The sequence below is a fragment of the Crinia signifera genome, chromosome 3 (assembly GCF_055691185.1).
Source record: "Crinia signifera chromosome 3, ASM5569118v1, whole genome shotgun sequence".
Lineage (NCBI taxonomy): Eukaryota > Metazoa > Chordata > Amphibia > Anura > Myobatrachidae > Crinia > Crinia signifera.
In genome coordinates, this window is record NC_139219.1 from 185,706,414 (window position 1) to 185,732,069 (window position 25,656).

The window sequence follows — 25,656 nt, forward strand, 5'->3', positions numbered from 1 at the left end:
GATGAGCCCGGGATGTGGTCATTACAATGAAAAGGTCAACAGTTAGTAGGTCGACCACTTTTGGTCTACACATGGAAAAGGTCAACATGAGTTTTTCTAATTTTTCCCCCTAAAAGGTGGTTTTTCATACTCTATTATAATGTTACTCTATATCCATTTGGATAGTAGAGTGTCAAGCAAGCGAGTCATACACAGGGGATGCGGAACTCTGTATACTGTGTCCATGTCGATGTATGTTATCGGCAGAGCTGCACTTTGCGATCCCCGTGGCTGCCTGGACTTCCAGGTCTATGACCTGGGAGTCCATCTGTGCATGCATAAAGATGCTGGCGCCTGTGAGGCATGCTGGGAGGGATCTGCGTTGGATACCTTACACAGAAGCGCTGTGGAGAACAGCCCGCTGGGAGGGGCTTTACTACATTTATTAATGTGGTAAAAAAATATATATATAGTTTTTTTCGGTACTCTTTACCTAGAAGGGCGCCCACGATTTTGATCTTGGGCATCGCAAGGTAAAAAATCGCGTCGGTCGCATCGCATGCGACCAAAAAATCGCATGCGATGCAATCGATGCGATTACTGCAATTTCCCATAGGGAACAATGTTAAATGTCCCAATTGACCCGATTTTCCATAGGGAACAATGTTAAATGGCCCACAGAGGCCAAATAGGCACCCTGAAGTGTGAAATGGCCCCCCCCAATTGTTAACGCCACCCCACGATCAACCTGAAGCGTGGCGAGCGCGGCGGTACGCGTCCTACGACCTTTTCATACCCCCACTATCCACGTTGGCGTGGAGTTGAGAATAGAAAGTGTGGCGAGCGCAGCGAGCCACCGAGCCCGAAGTGTGGCGAGCGGACGCGGACACCTGTGAAGCCCGCGAGGGGACGCGGATACCTGTGAAGGTATCCGCGTCCCCTCGCGGGGCTTGCTGCGCTCGCCACACTTTCTATTCTCAACTCCACGCCGACGTGGATAGTGGGGGTATGAAAAGGTCGTAGGATGCGTACAGCCTCCCCTCGCGGGCTCGCTGCGCTCGCCACGCTTCGGGTTGACGTTGATCGTGGGGTGGCGTTAACAATTTTGGGGGCCATTTCACACTTCATGGTGCCTATTTGGCCTCTGTGGGCCATTTAACATTGTTCCCTATGGGAAATCGCGGTATTCGCGTCGGTCGCATCGCATGCGATTTTTTTTTTGGTCGCATGCGATGCGACCGACGCGATTTACATTTTAACATGTGTTTCTATGTAAAATCGCGGGCATCGCATCGGTCGCATCGCATGCTATTATAATGGCATGCGATGTACATGCGATGCCCGCGTTGGGCGCCCTTCTAGGTAAAGAGTACCTTTTTTTCTTTAGTACTTCCCGCCTAAAGGTGGTGTTCAGTCAATTAATTGACCCATCATACTGAATGTGTGGTTAAGAAAGCAGTTAATCTAAACAATATAAAAACAAACAAACCAGTTTCTCCAGCGCACTACAATAAAAGACAATAGTATATTTGTGAACATATGCTAAGCCACCAGCCATGCCAAGACACCTTCACTCTGTTGGTACTACACTACATGATTGCATATGACTTGGGGTGATATATTTTTGTATATTTAATTAGCCTACTCACCTGGAGGCACTTCAACGTGATGTGATGTGATGCACCATAACATTCAGCATAACCTCCAACTACTGGTCCCATCCATGCCTCTCAGAACATTGAAGTGGTAGTTGCTCAAATCCATTTATTAGTTCACCACAGGTGCATGTAAAGGAGGGGCTAATGTAGCGAAGATAAAAAAAACAAGCAAATGCCCCAAACATACTGGAATGGACTGTCATAGCTTAATTTAAATTGAAAAAAACATTGATATTCACAATGTCCGTGGTAGCATTAGCCTGCTGCGATTACAGTTAGGGCTCAAATAAGCTTACACACTATGGGCGGGATAAAAAGAAAGGTTGTGGAGCGCTTGGAGGTGGTTATAGGTGGGTTGAAATTATGAATTATAATATAAAAATAACTAAAAGGTCAATAGGGTATCACAATTCATGTACATTTATTAAGACACTAAAAAGTTGAATAAGTGAAATGATACACTTAATCACATATATTTAAAACAACACAGAAATAAGTAATAATGATAAAAGAAATAGGACTGAGCCATATACTTATAGTGTTCTCCCTTTTGCCCAGTAGCTGGATCGATCTGTCCTCCTTAATGTTGGAAGTTAGTAGTATGGGTGTCCATAAACCATGCTGGGATAATTGTAGCCACTTTGTTTTAGGAATTGCTGTCTCTGTAGATGGAACAACAGGTATCCATAGGCTGGTGGTGAATTTTCCCAATATTGAGATGGTGGTGGTGTCCCCGAGAGTTCTTTCTTCCAGTATCAAGATCAGATAAATTCATAAATAGGAGGTTGGTACCAGGCAATTGGTGGTATAGGGAGTGTCCCGCAATATGGCTCTAAGTCCAAGATATTGATAGGTATCCTGACGCATTTCGTTACCTACACTGAGGGTGGCGATACCCTGCCATGCGGAAACGGGGCAGACGGGTAATGGTACATAGGAAAATGCGGTAAAACCCCCGTTTTACCGCATTTTCCCTTTAGTACATCCCGCCCTATGTCATAGCTCTCCACTTCATGTGCATGTCGATATTCTGAATGCTGAGAATCAAAATGTAATTTTTATCTATATTAGTGTGGTTATACTTGACTTCTCCCTTGGAATGTCTAGAGACTTATATGAGAGCAGAGATCCTTGAGCATTCTGCCCACTGCGTAGTTGAATGGTCAGAATGGAAGTAGGATTCTCAGCAAGTGCATAATCATGGCCTCACGCTCTCTGTAATGGCATCGGGGCCCATTTATCACATAATATTTTCGAGGTTAGCCACAAATATTAAGTATCACCTGAATGTAAGACTGAGGGATTGCAGCAGATATCTGAGATCTTGCTGCAGTCCCTCAGTCTTACATTCAGGTGATACTTAATATTTGTGGCTAACCTCGAAAACCTAACCTTTCGGTCCCGCTGCCACCCGCATCCTCAATAGCTTTCTATGGGGGTGCGATGCTGCCCCAATTTATTAACATGAAGCAGCATTGGGTTCTGTGGCTACTGCCATTCTGAGATGTAGGTAGTTCATTGTAGTCTATTTGATACAGACTGCACTGCTGGTGGGGTGGTGCGGTCTGCGGACTGCTGGGGTGCTGTGCACACTTTGGAAGAGTGTATATACAAGTATGGACAATGTAGAGCAGGGGTTAAAGTGGGGAGTAACTGAGTGCAACTGAGTTCCATCACCTGTAATGGTAGGTGGAAGTAGTATCACCTCCACCATGGTCCTATACAATAATTTAAGGCATGGAGCTGCTGGTGGGACATGGGCAGTGAGCTGTTGGAGTCAGCTATTTATAAAGGGGACTACTGTGGGCTTTAGGCGTATAATGGGCACTACTACTGGGGTTTTATATATAGGAGGCACTACTATTGTGCATATTTTGTGTATAAGGCGCATTATTGTGGTCATTCTGTGTATAAGCAGCACTGCTGTGGGCATTTATGTGTAAGGGGCATTACTTTTGTGGACATTTTGTGTAAGGTTTACCACTGCTGTCGGCATTATGTATATAATAAGCGTACCATTATGTATATAATAAGCGGCATTATGTATATAAGTAGCGTTCCACTACTTTGGAAATTGTGGATAAGGGCCACAGTTATGTGGAAATTGTGGATAAGGGCCACAGTTATGTGGAATAACATGAATAAGGGGCACTACTGAGTTTTGTAACTTGAATACAGGGTAGTACTGAATGATGTAACATGAGTAAGGGGCACTACTGTGTAGGGCACTAGTGTGTGTTATAATATGAATCAGGGGCACTACTTTTGGTGTCATGTAAATAAGATTGTGCCTCTGTGTGGCAAAATCGGGAATTGGGGGGGGGGGAGATAGTTGGCAGGGGAAATGAGTCACACCTCTCCTAATGCAGAGTAGAACACATTTCATTTGCATCTACACTTATGAGGATTTACTAGTCTGTAATGTGACATTCAGATGAAGAGAAAGCTCAGTATGTTGATGGAACTGCAAGGTACAATATACACTTCCAAATGTTTCTTGCAACTTTAGTAGGCTGTTATAATTCCAAATGAATGACCAATATTCAGCCTAAAGAACCCATAAGAGGCAGGAGACACTGCGCGAGTTGTGTAAACTTTGTATATAGACTAGTATAAACTTTTTTTGTGCATGGTTCAGGAGCGCTTGCATCTAATACAGGCCATTCATCTCAGCAGCAATTCCCAGCTCTACCAATCAGCGGACTCCGATGATCAGCGATTTGTTAGCGGATTGGCATATTCCTACATGTTGACAATCCCTAACATTCTTTTCTGGATCAGTATCATCAAACAGAGAATTTTGCAGATGACCCAACCCAGACAATACTGCAAGACAAGACTGTGAATCTCATTTGTATGGGCCCCTTAAGACTGTATTAGGCCATTAAGTCTTGGTTTCTTGTGTATGTTTTTTTTTCTGTAATATAAGCAAATCTCTCTTTTAATGATGATCTTATGTATTTTAGGCACTGGGAAATCATGAATTTGACAATGGAGTTTCTGGACTTATAAGCCCATTCCTCATGAATGTAAAATTTCCTATTCTAAGTGCAAACATTAAACCAGATCAACATATTGCCTCTAATATTTCTGGCTATTTTCAACCGTATAAAATCTTGAATGTTAATGGTGAACAGATTGCGGTAGTTGGATACACCTCTAAAGAGACACCAGTATTATCTGATTCAGGTAAAAAAACGTTGTGCTGAATATTTATTGTACACTTTTGGACTCCTGTATTGCTAGATGTATATGACCAGTAAGTGGTCATATACATCTAGCAATACAGGAGTGGGGGGGATTAGTGGTAAGACGGGCTCCCCGTTCTCAGATGTGTGCTTCCCCAGCCATTGACCACACTCCATGTCACTGATTTAGGGGGAGATTCTCTAAGAATCTCCGCCCCCCTTCGCCTCTCTTCGCATTTATAATTATCGCATATGTTCTAACATATGCGATAATTATAGCAAAAGACAGCTCTTGCGTTAAGAGCTGTCCTTTGCGGTGAGAGTTGCCGGGTCCCAGCAGGTCCCGACGGCTCCCCCTTCCCTCACACACCCGGCGCTGCTGCTGCGCCGGGCTCCCCTCCTCCCTGCACCCAGAAGAGGATCAGTGCAGGGAGGAGGTCACAGGTCCGGGCAACACAGCTCTGTGCTGCCCGGACACAGGTGAGGGGGCGATGCGGGGCGGCGGTGGGATGCGGTAGAAGCCCATTGGCTTCTATGGGGCATCGCCAGATTTTTCTTTTTTTTTGCTTTAACCCGGCGGGGGATGCTCACAGCATCCCAAAATGCGGTAAAAACCCCGATAACGGGGTTTTTACCGCATTTTTAGCTTAGAGAATCTCCCCCATAATGTGTTGCAGGAGTATGAGGTCAGGTGCAGAGACACCCTAGCACTACAGTAGCTAGCCTCTGCTGATTGGATGTTTGCTGAGTTGTCTCCTCAGGCTCAGCTAATTGTACATTGCTGTTGATACTGTGTTATCTGAAGTCACTGTTAAGATACAGCGGTTACATATGCCAGTATTGCATGCGTTGTGAGATGTGTCTGACAGAATAATTCATGGAACAGCTTTTCACGTGTGCTCTTTTCTTGATGGCGTTTAGCAGGAAATGGGGTGTAAATGCATCAACTTCTACAGGAGACGGTTTGAGATAAATTTACTAAGATGGGAATTCTATTGCAGATGGGATATTTCCCATAGCAACCAATCAGATTGTATCTATTGTCTTCTAGATGGTGCTAAATAAATAAGAAGTAGAATCCAATTGGTTGCTATAGGGAAAATCACATCTTCAATAGAACTCCCATTATAGTAAATGTAACCCCTTGTTTCTGTTTATATGAATATGCAAAATCTGATTATGTGATTAAGGGAAAGGTATACTGTATCAAACCTTCTAAAGCAGGGGTGGGCAATTATTTCAGCTGGGGGGGCACTTAATACTTCCAGTAAATATTCGAGGGCCGCACTCCGGAAAAGGGGGTGCTGCCACTCAAGTAGGGGTGTGACCATTTAAAAGTGATCAAAGTAAGTGATCAAAGGGCCAGATGCACGAAGCTTCAAACGTGATGGAGAGTGATAACTAACCAGCCAATCCGATGCTGCCTGACATATTTTTTTAAAACACAGCCTGTGACATGGCAGGTAGGAGCTGATTGGCTGGCTGTTAACCACTCTCCATTTTTAAGCTTAGTGCATCTGGCCCAAAGGGTGATGGGGGGAAAGAAAGGGGGTGAGTGTTTTATGGACAAATTGGGAGAGAGAGAATGAGAGAGAGAAGAGCAAGAGAAAGGGAGGGGGCGAGTAGGAGTGAGTGAGTGTCAGCGAGAGACGGGGGGGGGGGGGTCTTGTGGTGAGACAGGGCTAAAGATAGAGGGAGTCAGGGAGAGAGAGACTGTCAGAGCGGGTGTCAGGGGAGAAAGGGCTAGAGAGAGAGGATGTCGGGGGGAGGGGGGAAGACAGAACGCATGTAGACACTCTCTCCTGTCATCAGTCTAACGTCACACAGGTAATCCCGGCCAGGCGCCCCCCTGATGCGAATTCCGTATCCTCAGCGGTGGTGCATGCTGTAGCGCAATGACTATCAGCTCAGCCAGCCGGACCGCTTGTCATTGTGCACTGGTGTGGAGAAGCAGGTCAGACAGAATTGGTTCACGGGCCACTTCCAGCCCGTGGGCTGAATGTTGCCCGACCCTATTCTAAAGAGCATATCGGTTGTCTATAGCAACAAATCAACTTATATTATACCTAGCATTTATACAGTATATCTGATGAATGCTAGCTAGCAGTGGATTTCTATGGCAACTACTCCACTCCTGTATAAGGTTTGATATATATCCCACTCAATATAATAATGCTGATATTTGAAATAAGATAAATACATAAAACTATGCCAACAAACATATATTCCCTCATATCATAGTATTTCCCAGTTCGACCCTTCCTATTCTCGGTCTACATCCCTCTCAAAGATCTTGCCCAAAGTAATGTTAACATTTCACTGTTGAAAATAGGTAAGAGGCCACTCCTGTGTGATTAATAAGGGGACTTGCGTGGAAATTACAACTTGAATCTAGTGTTCAAAAATGGGAAAAAAAAGGAAAAGATTGAGCAGCGCTGGGCTTCACTGAAAGAATCACTAATAACCAAATGAATTAAACAATTTAATGTATACACAAATGTCAAACATATTAAAAAATAAAATAAAAATATACATGAATATTAAAATTGATGATAAAACTGGTCAATGTTGCAACAAATCAATCCTGCATGTTTGTGTGGGGAAGGAGAATTACTCCACTATGGATCTGGTCTCTAATGAGGCCTTTGGGATCTCCAATCTCTATTGGTGTAATTGGGCCATCTTTAGAAGTTAGGTTTAAAAATGGAAATACTGTAGTTCCGGAATATTACCCAGCTTGGGATGTTGGTTGCCCTGATCTGGCCAATGTACAGTCCGTTTTAAGTGATCCACAATGGGAGAATGGCACTTCACTTGCAAAGGTGGAGACGGCAGGGTCCTGTGCTGTCTTTTGGAGTGCTGGTCCGGAACAGATGGTGAAAGGATGCCTCAACGCATTTCGGTGTCCAGATGGCACCTTCCTCAGGAGAAGTGTGTGTCTTTGGGTCCCACTGGACCAGATTTTATACCTTGTTTAATTGGCTGGGTGGTTCCAGGTAAGCAGGAAGTGACCTCATATGATATCAAATCTTTAATTAACATAAAAATAAACTTTAATAGTAAATAAATTAAATATAAAGTCACATAGGAGGGAATCCCATTTATATATTCCTAATATGTAATATACATATGATAGCACAGTAAAAACATTGAAACTTGTGGGTCATGTGACTATATTGTGGTCACATGATCCGGAAGTTCATTGGGCAGAGAGTTCACAAGCAATCTATTATAGCGAGGAGGCTGGCGCCAATCACACAAAGAAATCTGGCTTTCAGATATGATTTAAATGACTCTGCAATAGTTTATTAGACATATAAAGCTCTATTGCGCTAGTGGTCGGAAGTGCGTCATCTGCTCTTCCGTGATTGGCATTTTGTGCTATCTGGATGGTGGGCGTGTGTTGGAATAGCGCTGTCCCCTGTGTGAATGGCTTCGGCGACATGCATAGTCACCGAGCCGTTTGCAGGGAGACGGCGGCAGAGTCGGTGTCACCCATGGGAACGCCCATGAAACACATGTGTTCCCATGGGCGACACCAACTTTGAAAAATGCTGGGCTTTCCCTTATCAATGCGGGTGGGACGAAGTGTGCTAGGGCGGACAGCTGATGTCATGAAGTCAACCACCGACACTGTCTTCTTCCCGGAGGCTGCAAATAAGTCAGTCTCCACTGACTTTTATTTGCGAAGGCAGGAGAAATCATTAGATGGTCGGGGACCATATGCGGCGGCAGGGCAGGCTCTCTGGCACTCGGTAAGCTGCGATCCTTGCAATTTACCTAGTCAACCAGAATCAGCCCTATAATTTTATAAGAATGCAGTTGATAAATGTTACTTCAATGGTTATCTGTTGCCACGGGCTCACTTCCCCACCATTGTCTCTGCATCATACATCTCCCGTGTGTTCTGTACACGCCCTTATTCAGATCTGTGCGGTACGGCCCGCGTGCGGCCGTACCGCCGATGTTTTCGCTCTGCACATGCGCAGAGGTCACTCTGCGCATGTGCAGGGGAAATCGCCGCACAAAAATTTTTTACGCCGCAAAGGGGGCGTATAGGGGCGTGAGGGGCTTAATAGCCTCATTTACCTATGAATACGCCCAGCGTTTCATGGGCGTTCCCATGCAAACGCGGGGCGTATGCATGGTAATGAGGCTATGACGCCAGTGATGGGGGCGGAAAGCTGACATCGCCGGATGTCAGCTCTCAGCCCCCATACAAGCTTTCACACGGACGATTGTCCGTGTGGTCTAAGCTTGCGGGAGCTGCTGGAGCGTGCGGCCCTGCCTTCGATGGTCGCCGACCATCGAATGCAGGGGGCAGCTCCCACCATGGTGGAGGCGTACGCCCCACCATTTTCATGCAGATCGCCAGCCGTCCGCGTACGGACGGCCGTGGCGATCCGTATTGTAGGCGGGGATTGGTTTGTGCGGCCGGAGCAACGTATGCGGCTCCGGCCGCACAGACCAGAATAAGGGCCTAACTGAGGCTGTGCATGCCAGCTTCTCTAAGGCCCCCATACACTATACTATTTGGGCCAACCAGCGATTGGATCCACTATTTCAGGCATTCCATGATAGTTCATAAATTATGGTGGGAACAGGCTCATAAGAAACTATTCCACATATTTGAAACTAGTTTTCAGTCATTGGTGGTTGAATAGGGTAGAACAAGTCCTCCATTGATTGTCATTACTTATTTGTAGCTACTGTACATTTATTGGCTTTAGTTGAATTTATTTAATTTCTTGATTTCATCACTTTTTTTTTTCCAGGGCCAAATTTAAGATTTGAAGACGAGATCTCTGTTTTGCAAGATGAAGTTTCAAAAGTGCTAACACTTGGTGTAAACAAAGTGATTGCACTGGGACACTCAGGCTTTGAAACCGATAAACTGATTGCGCAGAAAGTGAGAGGAGTGGATGTAGTGGTGGGGGGACATACAAATACATTCCTTTACACAGGTCAGTTCTGTCAGCTAGCAACCTGCTTCTTATTTCTTACACTTGCTGCACTATAATGTCATGAATATTTGGTAGAGTTAACACCATTCAAACTATGTAAAATGTTTGCTATTTAAGGTAATCTGGAATAGGGAGCCTTGGGGGCGGGGGCTGACTGGTGGCAAAATGATCACATAGAACCGCCTTAAAATATGTCTGTGAATCAGAAGCTGGGAACCCTGGGTCCGATGTATCTCTTGCAGATAGCACAGCCAGGTGCATGTGCAAATACGAACGATGGTGGTTGCGGCTACCAGGTAAAATCAGTTGGAGGCACGGGTTGCTGCTTGCACTTGTACAAATAATTGAATCTACTAGCATTAAGGAGTACACAGATTTTGACAGCTGCCCACTCCTATAGCCACTGTGCATGCAACTCAGAATCAACCCCGGTATGCATAGCAAATGTTTATTAAGAGACCTTAATGGATGAGGATTCCTACAGTATATAACTTACTTGTTTTATGTTAAGAAAGAGAAACAAGAGAGCATAACACCCTGCAAAAGCTCAGTTCACTTCCCGAAGCATAAATCTTCCCTCATGAATCCTAACTCATGCCATGACACCATGGGGAAGATTTACTAAAGATTGGGTGCTTTGCCCATAGCAAGTAATAAGATTTTGGGCGGGATGCTCTAAACCAGAAATGCGGTAAAAACCCTGTTATCTGGGTTTTTACTGCATTTCTGTATTCTCTAACCCCCCCTCTGCAGTGGCAGCGCTGCGGAGGGAATTGCCAGCAAAAGCTGGCGATCCCCTGCAGAGGCCTATGGGCTTCTTACCGCAGTGCTGTGTGAGGGATCCGTCACGGTTCCCTCCCAGCATGCCCCCCACCGTCCCCGTCACTCTGCGCATGTGCAGACGGACTCCCGTCCGGAGCCGCATCGCAAGAGCTGTCCCTTGTGTTAATGATCGCATATGTTAGAGCATAGGCTATCATTAACAATGCGAAGCCCAGTGGAGGGGGCGATAAATGTTAGAGCACCCCGCCCTTTGTCCGTCTATCATTTTCTAGAATGCAATACAGAAATGAGCTACAAACTTTGGTAAATCTACCCCATATCCCAACCAAATCCACAAAAGCATCTAGTGCAGATTTAGATAACCAGTGGCACAGACAGGGGAAAGGTACTAATTACATGGGCCTGGGCTTGTTGGATGGGCTCAGCATGGGATGTGGGTCTGTACACCCCTCCCCTTACTTGTCAGCCAGCCACAATCTCTCTCCTTGGTCCTGCACATACTGCTCTGTGCTGAGCTGTGCTGCAGTGGGTTCAAGGAGGCAGCTGCTTCAGTCTCCTGTTTCATCTGCCTGCAGGGGGGTTAGTGATCGCACTATGCCTCCTACCTGGATCTGCCCCTGGCTAAGTGGTACTCTGTGCCCCCTCTGTGGAGGTCCCAGTAGCATTTTTATACTTTTTCAAGAGTCATGGTCAGACCTAGTGTTCAGTCTAGCACCCTGCATCTTCCAAAACTTGTGCAGTTCCTCTTCCCTGCCTGGGGTGTCAACCTTGCTGTGGTTCTTCCAGCATAGTGTGGTCTGTATTTCAGCACGGATATGCTGACCAGACCTGTGCTAGAATCACCATAGCACAGAGCGACACCCCAGACAGGGACAAAGAACTTCATGAAGTTTAAAAGGTGCGGGGTTCCAGAAAGAACATGTCATGTGCATAGGGACTCCCGAGCCGCAGACCTAGTAGTCCAGCTCCAGAGCCGCTTTGCAAAAGACAGCTTTAATCGGAAGAGCTTTCCTTTGCTTTATTAGTCGCATATGTTAATGCATATGCAATTTAAGAACTATGGTGTAGATGTATGAAGTAGTGGTAAGGGAGGAGAAGTGATCATGTCTGGTACTTTATCAACAGCCAATCAGCTTCTAACTGTCCCTTTTTAAAACCAGCCTGTAACGTAACAGTTAGGAGCTGATTGCCCGGTGACAAAGTACCAGGCACTATATCATTTCTTCTCCCTTATCACTGCTTCATACATCTACCCCAAAGTACCCAGGGAGGCACTAAAGTCTGTTGGTGCATGCCGCCCAAAGTGGATTATTTTAAAATACACTTAGATTCTTTTATGTGTCTTATATATTAGGGCAGGATATACTAACAGCAAAATGTGATTACAAAAAAAACATTTTGGGGACTTACATCCCACTCTGTCACCCTGAATAATTTTAGGTTTTCTACAGGGTTCATGATATTTGTTTTATTATCTCACAAGACAACAATTTGGGTTTATTTGGTGACAAAGAAAATGTTTCACCGTATCTCCTTAGGAACATATTGCGTCAGATGTACTAAACCTTGAAAGGGGATAACGTGGAGAAGAAATAACCCAGGTTGGACCCAGGTCGGACCCAGGTCAGCATTGGTGTAAAAGGGGCCAACCCAGGTCCAGTAACACTGGTCTCCTACCCAGGTCCTGACCAGGGTTGAACACTGGTTGGACCTGGGTCATGGGCGGTGTAAATGGTCCCAACCCAGGTTGGGACATCCGGGTAGTGCTGAAAGCATACCAGTAGTGCTGGACGCCTTTCCACAGTGCGCTGCAGTGGCAAAATACAGCAGGCAGGAAGGATACGGGCAGTGCACACAGAAATCATAATTGGATGCAGTATCATGATATTATTATTATTTTTTTTGGGGGGGGGGGGGGGGACTGGGGAGCACATGGGAGATTCGGTCTGCTGCTACAGGGGAAGCGGCTGGGGAGAGCACATGGGAGATGCTGCACTTTTATACCGCTATGTGTGCTTGAGCACTGAATAAAACTTTTTGAAAAATATTTTACAAAATAAACAAACCAACATTCTTCAAAGCTAACTAGTCATGTCTTTTAATTTTTATTTTAAATCATTGAGGGAAGGTTGGCTGGCAGTTTATCAGTTCTTAAATGGACATTTTTAATGTCATCCATAGGGAAAAGCAGTGCTGACCCAGGTTCAGTGTAAACGGCGCAGACCTGGGTCACAGTGCTGTGTAAATTGGGTATGAAGCTGGGTCCAACCCTGGAAACTCCTGTGTTCAAAGACCAGGGTCCAACCAGGGATTTTGGTGTAAAAGGGGTATAATAAACCAGCCAGATCCTAAAACCCAGCTTGTAAAATGCATGTCAATCTATTAGCTACCTTCCCAGCCAAATACAATTCTGCCTGGTTTATAAAGTAAGAAAAGGTTGGGTGTCCCTTATCCGGATATACCATATCTGAAATGTTCCCAAAACCGTATATTTTCATTGCACCATTGTTTACGTGTGTACCCAGCTTTACCCAGGAAGCTGGACAAATACAATATTTGTTTTCGGTACTTGTGTACTAGCACGGCACCCACGATATTTGGTCGCACAACTTTTAATCGCATGGCATACACCCGATGCACTGCGATGCGATTTAAAATTGTATAAGCCCCCTATACGATGTTAAAATATATAAACACCCTAATGGGGGCTTACAATGTTAAATGCACCCCCACGCCACCCCCACTATGAACGTGAACCCGAAGCGCAGCGAGCCTGCGAGGGGCGGCGGTACGGGTCCTCCGACCTTTTCATACCCCCACTATCCACGTCAGCGTGGAGTTGATTTTATACAGTGTGGCAAGCGCAGCGAGCCACCAAGCCTGAAGCGTGGCGAGTGGACACGTAATACCTGTGAGTAATACGCGGCCCCTCGCTGCTCTCGCCACGCTTCGGGCTCGGTGGCTCGCTGCGCTCGCCACACTATATAATAACAACTCCGACGTGGATAGTGGGGGTATGAAAACGGCGGAGGACGCAGGCGTGCTGCGCTCGCCACACTTTGGGTTCACGTTCATAGTGGAGGTGCATTTAACATTGTAAGCCCCCATTAGGGTGCTTATACAATTTAACATCGCATCGCTTTGTATGCCATATACAATGGTATACAATTTTAAATTGTATACCATCGTGTGCCCATCGCATACCATCGCATTCCTTATGGTCTGCGATGCGATGGGCGCCGTGATAGTACACAAGTACCTTATTTTCACTTAATATCATTGGACAATTTACTGTTACATGTGTTCTATTACAGGTACACCACCTTCCAATGATGTCCCAGTTGGGGAATATCCTTATATTGTAAAATCAGACGATGGACGCTCTGTACCAGTTGTTCAAGCTTATGCTTTTGGAAAATATCTTGGCTATTTAAATATTACTTTTGATACAGAAGGAAATGTCTTACATTCTTCTGGAAATCCAATTTTGCTGGAAAGCAGCATCCCAGAAGGTCAGTACATGTTCTTTGTAAAAACAGAAATAAAGTATTACTTATGTAACCATAAAGTATTCTACGTGACTGCATCTGAGAAACCGCTTAACCTAGATGAAATTCCCAAATCACCAACAGGTCCTATTTTAAGCAGATCCTTAATTTTGCTGAGGTGATTTAGGCTGGGTACACACTAGAATGATATATAATGCATTCATTTGGTGAATATATATTGGAGGCATTATTGTCAATTACAGCACAGCCAATACAGACACAGACAGATTAAGACCTTACAGGACCCCAGGTATCTCTCTCTCTCTCTCTCTCTCTCTCTCTCTCTCTCTCTCTCTCTCTCTATCTATCTATCTATATATATATATATATATATATATATATATATATATATATATATATATATATATGTCTGTATGTAGAAAAGAGAAAAATGAAGCGCACCAATCAGCAATAAATTTATGAAATGTTTACTTGTATAAATGCTGACATACATAGGGTTAAAAGTAGAAAGCGTGCCGTGTGGACAAAGCAGTACAGCCGGACCAGGCGCCGATGGAGAACCGCAGGCAGTAATCAGTTGCAGATGGAGCGCATCAGGTACTCAGCAGTCAGCCGGGAGCTTCCACAGGTTACAGCACAGACCAGGACGTCACCACGTCGGGAACAGGTAACCACGCCCAACGCGTTTCGTCACAGCTACGGACTTCGTCAGGGGGTGACGAAGACCGTAGCTGTGACGAAACGCGTTGGGCGTGGTTACCTGTTCCCGACGCGGTGACGTCCTGGTCTGGTCCGTGTTGTAACCTGTGGAAGCTCCCGGCTGACTACGGTGTACCTGATGCGCTCCATCTGCAACTGATCACTGCCTGCGGTTCTCCATCGGCGCCTGATCCGGCTGTACTGCTTTGTCCACACGGCACGCTTTCTACTTTTAACCCTATGTATGTCAGCATTTATACAAGTAAACATTTCATAAATTTATTGCTGATTGGTGCGCTTTATTTTTCTCTTTTCTACAAGCATACCCCCTTTGGATTCGTGGTTGGATCCTTGTAGTGGAGCTGCACACATTTATGGGACAATTGGACCTATCCTGATATAAAGACTGTTGGACTTTTTGCGCTGGGTATCTATATATATATATATATATATATATATATATATATATATATATATATATATATATATATATATATATATATATATATATATATATATATATATATTGATTATACATATATATGTGTGTGTGTGTGTGTGTCTGTGTATATGTGTGTATATATATGTATGTATGTGTGTGTGTGTGTGTGTGTATATGTATCCATGAAATAGGTATATGTGCTGCGGTGCCATCCAATTGTAAGTCCACGAGGGGTGGGGCCAACAGACAGAGAGAAGGAAGGAGGCGGCACTCGTCAGGCTGAATAATAGGTGTCCTTTAATCCTACAGTATCGGGGTTACCCCCCGTCGTCAGGGATGGACAACATGCACACAATGATACATAACAGAAGTGACCTTATAAAAACACCCAGACAAACCACACCGCCCCCCAACCCCATTAAAATCAAATTGAGCTCACCTGCCGGACATGGGAGCGTCCTACTCAGCCAGGTGAGAATGGAAATGTCCACCTGACAGTAGGCGTCCCTCCGGTCCAGCTGACTACTCCATACATCGGTCCCCTCTCATGTGCCTGCCAGCCCAGGGAGCGCACTACAGCAGCAAACGGGGACGAACGCCCGGAAGTGCCACATTAGATATATTCATGTTTGATACATATATATGCTGTTGTTTTTTGTTGTCTAGGTAACAGATTGGGCTCTGACTATCTATGTTACGTTTCCCTGTCCCGGGCGCCATCTAGGGGTTGGCACTGGTGCATGAGACGGGAGATGGTTGGTGGAAGTGAGGTAAGCATACTGACACTTCCGGGCGTCCGTCCACGTTTGCTGCTGTAGTGCGCTCTCTGGGCTGGCAGGCACGTGAGAGGGGACCGATGTATGGAGTAGTCAGCTGGACCGGAGGGACGCCTATTGTCGGGTGGACATTTCCGGTCTCACCTGGCTGAGTAGGACGCTCCCATGTCCGGCAGGCGAGCTCAATTTGTTTTTAATGGGGTTGGGGGGCGGGGTGGTTTGTCTGTGTGTGTTTATAAGGTCACTTCTGTTATGTATCATTGTGTGTATGTTGTCCATCCCTGAGGACGGGGGGTAACCCCGATACTGTAGGATTAAAGGACACCTATTATTCAGCCTGACGAGTGCCGCCTCCTTCCTCTATATATCTATATATATATATATATATATATATAATCTTATATATTTAGCCAGATCTGTCACTCATCCCCTGTGTGTATAACGTTCCCACACAGCGTTCGACACAAACCCGCCCCCCCTAGGGAAAAAGACTAGTGTGATACACATCGCCTCCCCCGCCCAGCCAGGGCTACAGTACACGTGAATATTTTACGAGTACAGAGCAATTAGTCAAATGGGCATATATATAGTTCTCTGTAACTGTAAAAGAGAGCGCCACACAAAATATATATAAAAATATGGTACTTCTTTACTTTCACGGCGCCACTCTAGATAGGACAGATAGGATACTAGATAGGATACGATTTGTATGCGATTTGACATAAGATATCGCATAAGATATAGGATAGGACAGATAGGATACTAGATAGGATACGATTTGTATGCGATTTGACATAAGATATCGCATAAGATATAGGATAAGATTTACTATCCATTTCATTACCCCACTATCCACTAGGGCGTGGAGTGAGAATAGAATAGTGTGGCGAGCGCAGCGAGCCACCGAGCCCGAAGCGTGGCGAGCGCAGCGAGCCCCGCGAGGGGACACGGATGTTGTTTGAAAGCAAGTCCCCAATATCGCATGCCATTTGCATGCAATTCCATAAAATACATTCCGTGTCCCCTCGCGGGGCTCGCTGCGCTCGCCACGCTTCGGGCTCGGTGGCTCGCTGCGCTCGCCACACTATTCTATTCTCACTCCACGCCCTAGTGGATAGTGGGGTAATGAAATTGATAGTAAATCTTATCCTATATCTTATGCGATATCTTATGTCAAATCGCATACAAATCGTATCCTATCTAGTATCCTATCTGTCCTATCTGTCCTATCTGTCCTATCTAGTGGCGCCGTGAAAGTAAAGAAGTACCAAAAATATATATTTATTAGCTTAATTCAATCAATAGAGAGTATGATTTATAAAAACGAGACTGCATATAGACTTAATCATGCATACATAACATAACAATGACAATAAAAAACAGCTCCTCAATCCTAATTTGAAAAACAGATGATATTATCTGTTATAACCAGCTCCGGAGTTGTACCATTACTTATGGAAATATTTGATTTATATATCGTGAAAGCTCATTGAAAGATAAAGTCTCTCTGAGAAAAGGGAGGAATTGGGCGGTTAACCCATCGGAGCGAGTTATATATGTAGTCCATGGTACTGGCACTCTCATCAGTGTTGAATAGTTTGCTGGGGTGACATTCCAATGTAGGGCACTTGCTAAAAGGTCACTACTTTGTATAATATCAATAAGAGGAGTCACTCACCAGTCTTCAAGTAAATCAGAGGGTTTTAATCAGGCAGCATGGCAGAAACAAGGGGCATCAACGTTTCGGTCCACGTCTGGGACCTTTTTCAAGTTGGTATACAAGAGCAAATGCCTCACTATTTATGCTACTATTGACCCGGAAGTGCTTAGTTAGCTACAATCAATCAATTAATACTGACAATAGATACTATCTGTAATGTAAACTCCTCAATAGTATACCACATATAAGCGCAACATCATAAAACCAAATATAAAGTGCAAGTGCTGTTTGAAGAATGTTGAAGTTTCTATTTCTTTAACACTTAGAAATAGGTCTAAAAACTCAATACATTTCTTGTTAAAATTGTAAGTAAATGTTAAATTGTAAGTATTGTGATTTAAGATGATCCACAAATGATTTAATGGAGCACTCATCCCCTGCCCAAATAATCATAATGTCGTCTATATAGCTTTTGAACAAAATCACATTACTAAAAACATCATTGTTAACAACATTGGTCTCCCAGTCACCCATATAAAGATTAGCCAGACTTGGGGCACAGATCATCCCCATCGCCGTGCCCCAAGTATGGAGGTACCAATCTCCCAAGAATTCAAAATAGTTGCGCTCCAAAACAAACTTTAAACAGTCACAGATAAATTGGATCTTGGTATCACAAAAAACACTTTTTTTTGCATAAAAACCTTCTTAATGACATCAATACCTTTTTGTTATGTGGAATTTTCGTATATAACAATGACACATCAATAGTGCCAATACAGTACTTATCCTTCCATTGAACATTTTTCAAAATCTGCAGCATATGTGTTGAGTCTTTTACATATGTCTCGAGCAAAGGGATGTAGCTCTTGATATATGCGTCCACAAACTCAGAAAGCCGGGACGTCAAAGATACGATGCCGGCAACAATCGGGCGCCCCGGGGGGCATTCCCGATTTTTTGTGCAGTTTAGGAAGGTGATAGAATGTTGCTGTATTGGGGGTTTCATTATGCAAGTATCTATATTCATCAAGGGTGATGCTTTTTTAGAGGATGGGTGGACGGTGGCACTCACGTGGACTTCTTCAGTATCAAATAAAGTTGAGGCGATTAACACCTTGAGCAGTTCAACATTTCATCTTTATTTATCAAAAACTTCCGTCTGCCCTGAGGGTAAAGATTACAAATAGGTGGCAACAAAATGGGTTTTAAGTGTAGGGTAAACTGGCAGCATACTTGCCTACCTGACCCTCTCCATGCGGGAGAAAATGCTCTGTTCCTGGACTTCCCTGGTAATGTATGATTGCCAGCACCTGTGGTGAAACACCTTTACCTAGCTCCCCACAGGTGATGGCAATCATACATTACCAGGGAAGTCCAGAAACAGAGCATTTTCTCCCGCATGGAGAGGGTCAGGTAGGCAAGTATGACTGGCAGCAGTCGGGCCCCTAAGAAATTAATGCAAGAGCTGTTTGTTGTGCAGGAGCCCCAGATTTGGGAAACACTGAGTTTGTAGTAGCTATTCTAGTCTTATGAAGAGTTTTAGAACGTGAAGAATGAAGTGAAGGATTTTATGCAAGTCTGGCCAGATTTTTAATGTGGCAGTAATTTACACAGCTTAACAAGATTGGTCTTGCAAATCAGATCTGATTGCAGTACAAATTTGTTTGGAAAATGGGCAAAACCATGTGCACTGCAGGTGGGGCAGATGTAACATGTGCAGAGAGAGTTACATTTTGGGTGGGATGTGTTGAAACTGAAATCTAAATTGCAGTGGAAAAATAATGCAGCCAGTATTTACCCTGCACAGAAAAAAAATTACTCACCCAAATCTAATAGTGTGTACACACGGTTAGATTTGGCTTCTGATGTTCCCGATATAGGGAACATCAGAAGCCACATTGCATGCTTTTTTAGGGCTTCCGAGCCCGATGCACGCTCCTGTGTGAGCGCATATCGGCAGCCAGATAGAGAGGGCAGGCAACACTATATAGTGCAGATCTGCACTATATACTGTAAATTGTGCCCCTCTGGCATGCCGTGAGATGTGAGTCCCGATGCGATATGATCGCGTCGGGACTCGCATCTCAAGGCAGTATCTGCCGTGTGTACACACCTGAACTCTCTCTGCACATGTTACATCTGCCCCACCTGCAGTGCACATGGTTTTGCCCATTTTCCCAAAAAAAATTGTACTGCGATCAGATCTGAATAAAGGCCTATGCCCTTAACATGCTTTGTTTTTCTCTGTGCAAATATGATTCATAATTGATATTTTGTATTGTTCTGTTAAGTTTGGACATCTGTGTAAATTATATTTAGTGTACATTTATGAAATACAATATTGAAAGAGGTGTCATGATAATGCATTAATAACAAAGGATAATTAGACCTAATATATACATTGTCTTTATATAATACTCCTGCCAGTTGATCATACTTTGCATCAAATAGTAATGGTGTGTACACACTTGTACAATCCCCCGCGATTCTGACTATATAGTCAGAATTGCATCGGTATCACACGCAGATCGCATGCAGATCACAAGGGGTTTAACCCTTGCGATCCCGATGCGCGCTCCCGTATCGCACGGCAGAAAGTCTTGGCTGCCTTGAATATATAGTGCACATCTGCACTATATAGTCAAAATTGTATGCCATCGCATGCATACCATGCGATGTGATCTGATCGCATCGGGGATCGCATCGCACGGCACATCTCAGGTGTGTACACACCATAAGACCATGGCTCCCATACTTTTCTTCCAGACTTCTATGCTTTTAGCTGCTTAATTTTAAGAAACAAGGAATCTGTGAGCTTAATGTTATATTCGCACTTCTCTTTGCCATGAGCAGGGAGGGATTTAGGAATTAGGACGCCCCTAGGCACAACCGTAATTATGACCACCTTCTGTCCAGTTTTATTATTTCATTTGTCTGGTAATCTGTAATCATTATGTATTGCAATAATAAAAGTTATGAACTATAGTAATTTAATTTCATTTTAATTCTGTATATACATTTACTAAGTAGGACGGCTTAAAGGGGTAGTCTGTGCATAGCCTACCCATTTACACTCCACTCAAGGGGGTGTATGGTACAGTAGAGGGAAATATTTTGAAGTTACTGCTAAATTTTGGACTGACCGTACTTGAGACAAGCTGCCAGGTGATGCCCCAAACAAGTGTCTCACCTAGGCATGTACCTCGTGTCAAATTCACCACTGGTCATGAGGTAAACTGGAGAGGTACAAGAGGGGGCCACCATGTTTGTTACTACAGTGGTGTATTCTGCTTTACTATATATTCTGAGCACTATGGGGGAAATTTACTAAGATTGGAGATCTATTTCATATGGGATGTTGCTAGTGGCAACGGTACTTGTTTCCTATCACGGCGCCCATCACAGGTGATCGCATACCTTAAATTAAGGTATGCGATGGACGCGACCGACACGATTTCAGGGCTATTTTTAGCCTTTTCCCCGACAATTAAAAAATCGCGTCCATCGCATGCCTTAAGTTAAGGCATGCGATGCGACCGATGCGATGAACGCGATTTTACATAGGGAACAATGTTAAATGGGCCAATGGACCCGATTTTTCATTGTATACCCACCCTTATGGGTATTTTACATGTGAAATGCCCCCCCCCCCCCTCGACGTTAACGCCGACCCATAATGGACGCCAACCCGAAGCGTGGCAAGCACACGTGGGGCGGTGGTACGCTTCCTCCGACTTTTTCATACCCCCATTATCCACGTTGGCGTGGAGTTGACTTTATATAGTGTGGCGAGCGCAGCGAGCCACCGAGCCTGAAGCGTGGCGAGCGGATGCGTAATACCTGTGAAGTAATGCGCGTCCCCTCGCAGGGCTCGCTGCGCTCACCATGCTTCGGGCTCGGGGGCTCATTGTGCTCGCTACACTATATAAAATCAACTCCACGCCGACGTGGATAGTGGGGGTATGAAAAGGTCGGAGGACGCGTACCGCCGCCCCGCTCGGGCTCGCTATGCTCGCCACGCTTCGGGTTGGCGTTCGTCGTGGGGTGGCGGTAGCAATGGGGGGCATTTGACCCATCAGGGTGGGTATACAATGAAAATTGGGGTCTGGGGGGCATTTAACATTGGGCCCAATGTAAAATCGGGTCTCAGGGACCATTTTATATTGGTTCCGATGTAAAAATCGCATCGATCGCATGCGATTTGGTTGCATGCGATGTGATCAACACAATTTTTTTGGACCCGATGGATAAAATCAAAATCGCAGGCGCCGTGCTAGGAAACAAGTACCGTGGCAACTAATCAGAATCTACTTCTTATTTGTTTGGCACCTTCTTTGGCATGGGATGAGCAACATCCCATGTGAAAGAACTCCCATCTTCGTAAATTTCCCCCTATGGGTCTTATTCAGATGTGGTTGGAGCTGCTATCACAGCAGTTTTCTTATATATATATATATATATATATATATATATATATATATATATATATATATATATATATATATATATATATATATATATATATATATATATATATATATATATATATATATATATATATATATATATATATATATATATATATATATATATATATATAATATATATATATATAATATATATATATATCTCAGCGGTGGCACTCGCTGGACTTTCTAGGAAGAATGCAGGCTACACAAGCAGATACTGGTAAGCTTTTGGATTTTACTCCTTCATCAGTGTCTGATGAAGGAGTAAAATCCGAAAGCTTACCAGTACCTGCTTGTGTAGCCTGCATTCTTCCTAGAAAGTCCAGCGAGTGCCACCGCTGTTATCTATATTGCATTACCGGAGGGTCCGTGGGAGGCACCGGGGCAGCTGCTATCTCCATTACACTGGAGTGCCTGTTTTCTCTTTTATATATATATATATATATATATATATATATATATATATATATATTTATCTATCTGTAAAGTAGTGCAGCATGAGGATTCTATTACAAGCATACTCCTCCTGCTACAGCAGTTATCTGAGCTGTATCTTAGTAGGCAGCATAGGATCACTGACTCCCCATTGGATGGCTTTAGTCCCTCATTGGGACATGCAAGCCGCTTGTTGTAGAGGCCAGAAAGTTTTGATCAAGAGACAGAGATCCCCGGCCTCTTTCCTTCCCCTGAACATCGGCAACACGCCTCAGTATTTTACAAACTGCCCACTTTTGAACAACCCCTCCTCTGCAAAGCAGCAATCAGTTCTAGCCCTGGGCCAGACTACGTGCTACATGTTTCCTTTCCGTGACCTCTCATACCAACAAATATTTCTATACATTCAATACTCTCATGCCATAATTCCAGGGTGCCCCAATTAAGAGAGAAATAAAACTAGTATAGTCTTGTTTTGATGATGCCTTTTTCTCAGAAACCTCGTCATTTAGAGTAATTGCCCACTTTTGAACAATTGTGACGTTAATCATAATATTTTTAGTACTTGTTTCCTAGCACGGCGCCCATGGCATTGCGTACCGTTATTAGTGATGTGCGATGCGATCTCTATGTTAAATGCACAGGAGTGCTTGTACAATGAAATATCGCATATGATTGCATGCCAGCAAATGGCATGCAATGCGATATTTCATTGTACAAGCACCCATGACATGTGATGGGTGTTACAATGAGATGTAACCCTCAGTATCCACGCCATCCCGAAGCATGGCGAGCGCAGCGGTACACATCCTCCGACCTTTTCATACCCCCACTATCCACGTATAGTGTGGCGAGCGCAGCGAGCCACCGAACCTGAAGCGTGTCGAGTGCACGTGGAATATGAGCCCGAACCGTGGTGAGCGGACGCGAAATACATGTAAAGTAATCAGTGTCCCCTTGCGGTGCTCGCTGCGCTCGCCATGCTTCGGGCTTGTATTCCGCGTCCCCTCGCCACGCTTCGGGCTCGGTGGCTTGCTGCGCTCTTCACACTATGTAAAGTCAACTCCACGCTGACGTGGATAGTGGGGGTGTGAAAAGGTTGGAGGACGCGTACCGCCGTCGCTCGCCACGCTTTCGGTTGGTGTTGATAGTGCGAGTGGCGTTGACCCTAAATGATGGAATCACATTGTAAGCACCCATCTGTGTGCTTGTACAATTAAATTGGAATCACATCGCATGCCGCAATATTGCGTGCGATGCAATGCGATGAGTTGTCGTACGATGGAATCGTGGGCGCCGTGCTAGGAAACCAGTACCATATTTTTTTTTATTTTGTCAGTTTATAAACTTGATCTTTTTGAAGTATATGGGTGTTATATGTTATGTCCATAGCAGAGGATGTTATTCTATGTAATCTTCATGAGAAATGTTATCCTAATACTAAATGTGTTCATTGTGCCTTGATTAAAGGGCCTATGATAAGCAAGCATAACATTAGAGGAATGGAATTGTAGCCTAATCACATCTTGGCAGAGCGAAGTGATGGGGAAAGGCCAAGGCTGCAGGATAACTTGTTTCCAAGGCTTAACCCCCAATATAAAATGCTGATGACAAAGGTTGATGGTATTAAACTATATACTGTATATAGCACCTAACATGTTAACGTGTATATTTCTACATATCACCTGAATGTATTTTGCATGTGTCAACATTCAGTGCATATTACATACAGTAGTGTGCCACAACACCTTGCTGCTTGTGTGATGGTATATAGCACATCAAATACTGTAGATGGGACAAATACTCATCTGGACAAAATATTGCATATTGTATAAATAAATGTTGAATGTGTTTGTTTTCTAGATCCAGGGCTTTTAGCAGAAGTTAACAAATGGAAGCAGCAATTACTTAGCTTCTCTGCTCAAGAAATTGGAAAAACCTTAGTATTTTTAAATGGCTCTTCCCTGGAATGTCGATTTCGGGAGTGCAACTTGGGAAACCTTATATGTGATGCTATGGTAAGGGGCCGTTAATTAGCCAGGAAAATAAGTTTTGCCAAAAATGGCCGTGGATTGTCAAGATCACAGCCGGATACTGACAATCCACAGCTGTTTTCCCAGACACGCCCCCTTTTCGCTGATTGGCAGGCGGAACATTGATTCCTGCCTGCCGATAAACTGGCGAGCAGAATGAAAATGGACCAACTTGCCCCCCTTTAGTAGTGAAAAGTATGCCTATAAATATTCATAACCCTTTTGGTTTATAAAATTATGTTACTGGACTAAACTCATACTGTAGCTAGAAATTACTAGGCCCATAGAAATCCTTTTAAGATGCCAAAACTCTAACTTGTTGCTCTAGTGCTCAGCGGCGTAAGTATAAGTTTTGCTCCAAAATTTGGGCAGTGCCCTCCCATAGTTAACCCCCCCCCCACATACACACAGTTAAACCCTCCCCCCACGGCACAGTAAAGTTAACCCCCCCCCCTCCCCGCCTCACCTCTCCAAAAGCCACTGTAGCAGGCACCTTGTCTGTGGTCCAGGCTCCCCTGTCTGCTCCTGGTTCCAGCATCTATTGAAAAGGGACCATCACAAAATGTCCGCCCCCATACAGCAGACAGTTTTCTGCTGTATAGGGGCGGACATTTTGTGATGGTCCGTTTAGATTAGAAGCAGAAGCCAGGAAGGTACGGGGAGCCGGCACCGCAGACAAATCTTCTGCAGGTCCTGGGCTCCAGCCACAGGTGAGCTTCTGGCAGGCGACAGTGGCATTACAATAGCCCCACAGATCCCCGGTGCCCACACTTATACAGCTCCTCCCCTCCACCGCGATGCCTGCAGGGCTGTTGTTACGCCACTGATAGTGCTTCTCCAATATTCTTGGGACACATTAGCAGTGCATATTTTCCATTTTTCCATGCTGGAGCACAGGTATATTACTGATACACATTTGAAAAATCCGCAGTGGTTCTAATTTTTTTACTTGATAGGCACCTGGAAAAAAATGCACACTTAAGACGTGTACACACAGGAAGATTCTTCCGGGCAATTTTGACTACATCATCAAAATATCTTAGAAGAGTAGGCGGAAT

The 25,656-nt window shown here is 44.4% G+C and overlaps 1 protein-coding gene across 3 annotated transcripts in view; it reads left to right on the forward strand.

The window, feature by feature from the left end:
- Window positions 1-25,656, forward strand: part of NT5E (5'-nucleotidase ecto) — a 100,694-nt gene that overhangs the window by 59,099 nt on the left and 15,939 nt on the right. For 2 of the 3 annotated variants that reach the window (XM_083177071.1, XM_083177069.1), the window contains exons 2-5: window positions 4,604-4,826; window positions 9,601-9,789; window positions 13,887-14,084; window positions 24,429-24,583. In XM_083177071.1, the coding sequence (XP_083033197.1) occupies window positions 4,604-4,826; window positions 9,601-9,789; window positions 13,887-14,084; window positions 24,429-24,583 (765 nt within the window). The remainder of the gene's footprint in view (window positions 1-4,603; window positions 4,827-9,600; window positions 9,790-13,886; window positions 14,085-24,428; window positions 24,584-25,656) is intronic. The other variant, XM_083177070.1, reaches the window with a different exon arrangement.